At 57.4% G+C, this 6,656-nt stretch overlaps 1 protein-coding gene across 1 annotated transcript; it reads left to right on the forward strand.

Moving 5' to 3' along the window:
* Window positions 1–802: 802 nt before the first annotated feature.
* MAVS (mitochondrial antiviral signaling protein) lies at window positions 803–5,375 on the forward strand (the record flags this gene model as incomplete). The annotated part of the gene is made up of 6 exons (XM_084263285.1): window positions 803–919; window positions 1,034–1,208; window positions 1,636–1,829; window positions 2,238–2,826; window positions 4,090–4,211; window positions 4,710–5,375. 6 exons carry the CDS (start codon window positions 803–805, stop codon window positions 5,373–5,375), a joined length of 1,863 nt encoding a protein of 620 aa, XP_084119411.1.
* Between the last annotated feature and the right edge of the window lie 1,281 nt (window positions 5,376–6,656).

Raw genomic sequence — 6,656 nt, forward strand, 5'->3', positions numbered from 1 at the left:
AAGGGCGGGCGCTTCCCCCTCCTATCGCCGCGACGGGCGTATGCGAGAGCCAATCAGCAGCTGCCACGTAGGGCGGTGGGCGTGCCCGGAGCGTTCCCCGGCGGCGTGCGGCGGCGGCGGCGCAGGTAGGGGGTTGCGCAGCGGTGGGACGAGGCGCGCCCGGTTGGCGGCGGCGGCGGGGCCCAGCCCAGCCCGGCCCGGCCCGGCCCAGCCCAGCCCTTGGGCTCCGCACCGCCCCTCGCCTCGGGCTCCGCCGAGCGGCAGCTCCGTGGCGGGCGCTTCAGGTCTGTTTGTCAGCACCGGGCCGCCCCGCGCCTCCGTGGGAAGGCCGAGCTGCGGGGCAGGGGGAGGGGGGGTCCCGCCGCGGCCTGCGCCTCCCGGGCCGCCGTTTCCCCGGGAGAAGGAGCTTTGCCGCTTCTCCTCCGCCATCCTTTTCCGTCGGCGAGGAGCCGCGTCGGCCAAGGCCCAAAGCAAGGTCCCGGCCTTGGCCTGGCGTGACCCTGCTGCCCTTCGTGTGGCGAGGCCTGGGCTGGGACACCCCCCCCCCCCGGCCCCAAAGAAAGGGGGTCGCTGCGGGGATGGGGCCTGTGAAAGCACAGCCCGGAGCTGGATTTTGACCCGAATACTTCTAATTCATGTTATTTCCGCCCAGGATTTCCTCTGCACCAATCAGTGCTGCGGCTGGGTGCCTGTGCTAGCCAGGCTCCTATAGAAAAGCCCCAGCTCCCATAGGAAATCCAGGCAGTGCCAGCTGCCTTCCCCTCACGTTCGGCCTCCCTCTCTCTGCAGGTGCTGAGCCAGGATGGGTTTTGCTGAGGACAAAGTGTACGACCACATTCTGAGAAACCTCAAGAATTTCAGGAACATCCACGTGACGTCGCTGGCCAATTCCCTGAGCTGCCTGACTGATGCTGACAGAGTAATTCCCTGCTTTCCCTAGTCCCGTGGCACTCCTTCCCCAGCTCAGGCAACATATAGCTTGCCTTGCCTCTGAACCAGAGCCTCCCTTAGATCCCCTGTGTGTTTTATTTAGGATGAACTTCACGCCCGGGAGGAAATGAAGGGGAGCCATGCAACCATCTATAGGTTTTACCAGCACCTGAAGTGCCGGCAGGGCTGGGTGCAGGATCTCATCGATGCTCTACGCCAGAACAACGCTGGGCACCTGGCTGATGAGCTGCAGCAAGTGTATGAGTTCTGGCAAACCCGTATGTAGCCTCCTCACCCCTGGGGGGGAGGGAGTCTGGTGGAGGTGGGGACTTGTTGTCATCCCTGGGTGCTGCGTTGGGGTCTGGTGGAGTTAGGAGCCCATCTCTGGGTGTCTGCTGAGCAGCCAGCCTCTGTCTCTGCTCCAGCTTCCCAAGGGCCTGCTGGGGTTGTCTGTGACCAGCCCCAGAGAGGTCCCTCACCCTGGTGATGAGCCTGGGGATGGTGGTGCCCTTGTCATGAGCTTGGTTTCTCATCTGAGGGGAAATGGAAAGATGGATTAAGGGATGCCACAAGCTTGGCAGATTTGAGGACAGCAGGGACATGTGAGGGGCTGCCTTGTCCCCACATTCATCCTCTGCCTCTTTAGCTTTTCCCCTGACATCCCCACTCCCAGGCTTCCCACCGCTGCCTCCTTCCTTTTTGCAGCTAGCAAAGCCCATCCCACTGGCTCCTCCATCAGTGCCCCGGCGCTGTCCCCAGCACCAAACCCGGCTGCAGGAGCCCCATTGGCCGTGGAGCCGCACCCAGACCTGCCCGCCGGTGGCTGTCCACCTCTCCTGCCCAGTGCTGCCACTGCCACCAGCAAGGACCTGGACACCAGGGCCCCAGTGCAGGAATCGGTGAGTGGGGCACACATCGGATGGGGACACAAAGGTCCCTTTTGGAACAGAGCATTGGTGTTGGGGGGCATGAGGAGCTCGTCATAGGACTGTGTTTTTGGAAGGAGCCCTGCCCCCAGCAGCCTCTTAGTGCTGATTTGTCCAGCTTTGTGAGGCTGGCACTGTACAGCCTACGTATGGCCCTGTAACTGCTCCCTTTCCTGCTTCCCCACCACAGACACGAGTTTGAGGTCTGCTCTGTTAGTTGGGGCTCCCTGGACCTATACAATCCTCCAGCGATCTGTGCAGTGCCAAGGAGTCACCCCCTCATCACCAGGCTCATGTGGGTCCTGAGTTTGGGGCACCCCGTTGTGTTGCCAGACCCCTTCCTCCCGACACAGCGATTTAACACAGCTTCTTTCATTCCAGCTCCCCAAAAAACTCCTGGATCATGAGACTCCCCAGCCGCCTCCACCTAGGAGCACGGTCCAAACCGGAGTGAGCGATGGGCACAGTGGAGAGGGGCAACTCCCACCCCCTGTGGGGTCTCCACAGGTGGCAGTGGGGACCCCTCAGCCAGGCAGCACGGCCGTGCCACCGGCTGAGCTCCCCACGTGTGGCCGGGAGTGGCTGAGCCGCCAGCAGCACCCGGTGTGTGTGGACAACGGGTGTTTTGGGAATGCCAACCACCTGCAGCGTGGTGTACCCAGCTTGGGTTTGGGCAGGTCTCTCCCACCGAGGGATGCAGGTGCTGCTCACAGCCCCGAGCAGCCCAGGAACGAGCCCGAAGAGAACATCTACCTCTCCACTGCGTCGACCCTGAGGATGGAGGAGACCACACGCAGCAGGGAGCCTCAGGCCCACAGCTCGCTGCCCAAAACCCAGGCTGTGCCCGGCTCTGAGCACAGTGAGACCCAGGGCAGCTTCGTGGATGTGCGCAACCCCCTCCTCATACAGAAGCAGTTCGATGCAGAGCAGGAGCTGCTCAAGACTGTGGAAGAGCACAGAAGAGATGCAGGTGGGTTTCCTTCCCAGCAGAGCTGTGGAGTCACTGTGCTGCTGAGCCGATGGAGAGCAGGGCCAAAAGGTGCTGTGCCGGATGCTCCTCACCACAAGAAGGACACTGAGGGGCTGGAGCATGTCCAGAGACAGGCAACAAGGTGGTGAAGGGTCTGGAGCACAGGTCTGGTGGGAAGTGGCTGAAGGAATTGGGGTTGTTTAGCCTGGAGGAAAGGAGACTGAGGAGAGACCTTCTCATTCTCTACAACTACCCAGAAGGAGGTTGTAGTCAGATGGGGGCTGGTCTCTTCTCCCAAGTAACAAGTGATAGGACAAGAGGAAATGGCCTCAAGTTGTGCCAGGGGAGATTTGATTTGGATATGAGGGAAAATGTCTTCACCCAAAGTGTTGTCAAGCACTGGAACAGGCTGCACTGGGAAGTGGTGGAGTCACCATCCATGGAGGGATTTAAAAGACATGTAGATGTGGTGCTGTGGGACGTGGTTTGGTGGTTGGACGTGGCAGTGCTGGGTTAATGGCTGGACGTGGTGATCTTAAAGGTCTTTTCCAACCTAAATGATTCTCTTCTGTGATTCTCTGCCTGCCTGGCTTGATGGGAAGGATGGCAGAGAAGGCACAGGTGTGGGGTAGGGTCCTGTGGGAGGCCATGGTAACCCTCCCAAAGAATGGTGGTAGCTGTGGCTGTTGGTACAGGACAGCCCAAAGTTGCATCTGTCTTTGTAACACCCGTGAGCGCTCATGGAGCAGAGAGCAGCTCCCTGCTGCTGTCACCCATCTCCTTTCCCATTCCCTGGGCCCCCATGGTCTCCTCCAGGAAGGCAGCGAGGTTGGGTTGTGCACAAATCCAGCCCAGCTGCTTTTTTGTTTTCCTTCCAGTTGTTGTTGCAGTTGTTGCTCACTGTATTTTGGCACAACATCCTGACCAGGATTTTGGCAGGGGCATTTGTTTCACTTCTGATGTAAAACACCCCAGCAGAATGTTTCAGCAGCCTGGGCACACCCTGCTCTCAAAGTGGGGGGACAGATTGGGGGTGCTGGCTTGGCCAGTGCTGTCCAGTTTACCTGCACTTACCAGGAGAGCTCGGGTGTTGTGGCAGAGCCAGGGCTACACAGGCAGCACCCAGTGGTGCTGGGTCCTGCTCCTCTGCAACTCCTCTGTGTGACATCCTCGGAGAACAGCAAAACTCTCCTTGTTTTTAGGTCTCTCCTTGTTAATTAGGTCTCTTGTTTAACTCAGTAAGTTTTGTTTTCTCCCTGACAGATGCCCTTGTGCCCGGAGACGCTCTCCCATCCCATGACACCTCCAGGGAGGCTCCTGTACAAGAGAAGAAACTGTCGAGAGGGAGGATAGCCAGCTACCCCATCTCCATGCTGCCAGATAAAGTAAGTGATCTTCCAACTGCCACTTGCATTTCGTTCAGGTCCTTGTGCTCCCCCACCTCCCCCTACCCCCCATTAGGAGATTCCCTGCTGCAGTTTAAGATTTGGAGCTGGTCTTGAGTTTATTCAGGGCTTTTCCCCCCCCGACTGTGTTCACGTCCCCATCCGGACAGTGTGTTTTGGAACATGGGTGAAGGAAGCCAAGGTTTGTTGTGCTTTGACTCCTCACTTCCCTTCCTTGACTTCCCAGTGTCTTAGCTCCCAGGTTCCTCTTTCTACCCCTCTCCTTGCCGCTTGTCTCCCTGTATCACCCCCAAATCCCAAAGGCTCTCTGGGAGCCCCAACACCTCCCTGTCTCACACCTATCACCCAACGTTGATCCTAGTTCCTGGAGGCAGGTCCTTGAGTGCTGAAGTGGGCTTGTTGCTTGATATTGGTGCCTGAGACCAGGCCAAATGGGAGCTCCCCATGGCACCCAGCCCCTCTTGTTGTCTCCCAAAGGTGCTCCCAGCCTCACCGGCTCCTCTCCGGACCGTTGCAGGAAGTTTTGAAGGCACATCTGGGAGGATGGTGTCCCAGGGGAGCCCTGCCACAAGCATCCAGGCATCTTGCAGCAACATGGAAAGGGATGTGGAGCCCAGAGAGCCTGTCATGTTCCTCTCCAGGGCTGGGAAGAGCCCAGAGGTGGCTGGCAGATGCCTGAGCTCTGATGGGCCCCGCAGTCTCTGTTCTGGGGTGTCTGATGCCTTCACCTTCAGCAGCGACCCACTCATGATAAGCACAGATAGCTTGAGCTCAAGAGAAGCACTCCATAGCATAGTATTGCCAGCTCCAGTGGCTCGTGAAGACTGTAGAGGAGAGGAGACAGCTGGAGCAAACAGAGATTGCTCTCCACCTCCGATGTGGGAGAGCTCCTCCCTGGCCATGCATGAGGTCCATGTGGACCACTACCCCAGCATCCAGCTTGAGGCAGGCAATGACCTCAGAGCTGGAGCTGATCCCCTAGGAAACTCTCACAGCGGCTCTGGTACTGGGACCAACCTGTCTCAGGCCAAAGCTGCCCCAGGGAACAGCAGTGGACTGTCCCTGCCATACATCATTCCAACTGTGGGCTTCGCTGTGGTTTCAGTCATGGCATTTCTGGTGTATGCTCGATTGAAGAAATAGCACTGGAGTGGATGGGCTGCCACCACCAGCACTCAGCCTGTGCAGTTCCACTTCACAGTGGGAATTTGCCCCATGCATTTGAAACCTGAAGAGCAGTGGGGCTGGGAGTGGTAGAGATGTTGTTAAATCTCTTTCTGAAAGATTTTGCTGGAAGAGGCCTTGGTTACGCGATGCTGTTGGGTTTGGGTCTGTTCCCCCCCACCCCATTTCCCAACTGTCTTGTCTGTAGCCTTCTCCTTTTACACCCATAGCAAGGGGCTTGTTCAGGGAGCGATCTCTTGAGTCAAAAATAATCCTCGTGGCAGTTCTTCCTCATTAGGTGCAGGAGGCTGTAGAGAAACATGTCCTGGGGGCCCAAAGGGTCCCTCTGGGCAGTGCAGCAAGGGGAGGTTTTGCACACATCTTGTAAAAGTGGAGCTGAATTTACTGGCTCTGCTCATCTCAGCTGGAAAACGTGCCCAAGGGTCTGTGCAGCAGCCTTCACCGGGTCCCTCATGTTGAATTTGCCTTAGTCAGTGCCTGGCTCTGCTGCTGGCACCTTGTCTCATCTCTGCCTCTCCTTTCCCCCAGTGCTGGGAGCACGGGCAGGACCCTGGGGCACCAAGTCATGCTGCCTCCTGCTCGTTCATGACAGCTCCTGTGATGAGAACGCACCAGGCCAGACTGCATGCAAACTGTCCCCTCTCCCAGGAGCTGTCATTCTGCTTTGGAGCATCTTTCCCTGACCTGGAGGGTCAGAGATGGGATCTGGGATCATTTTGTGCAGCACTGACACCCTGGGGATGTAGCTTGAGGGTCAGGAAAGAGCTGTATCTAACCAGCTTGCTCAAGGATCAACCTCATTTCACCCCCTCCAACCAGGGAGGAGGTTACACTTTAAGAGGAACGTTTCACACAATGCCAGCATCAAGTGGACTTGGTCCCACACAGGATTGTTGGGTGGGTTCTGATCTTTTTGGATGTATTTTTGGAGCCTGGCCAGGAGGCTGAATATGGTTCTCACCTTTCCCAATACCTGGTGATACGGGCTGCAAGATTTCCACAAAAATCAAATAAATACACCCAGGGCAGCTTTTGGCAGCAGCTGTGACCCTGCTTGGCTGCTGCTGGTGTGCATGTCTAACTCCAGTAGGAGTTAGATACCCAGCAGTCCTGTCTGCTTCTGTGGCTGTGGGTTGTTTGGTGTATCATCTACTCCCCCCCCCACAAAAGCACAGGGGCATGAAAGTAACCAAACTACATTTTTGTAGTTAAGAGAATTATTGTAGCTAGAGAATATAT

This window comes from Gallinula chloropus (assembly GCF_964237585.1).
Source record: "Gallinula chloropus genome assembly, chromosome: 4".
Classification (NCBI taxonomy): domain Eukaryota; kingdom Metazoa; phylum Chordata; class Aves; order Gruiformes; family Rallidae; genus Gallinula; species Gallinula chloropus.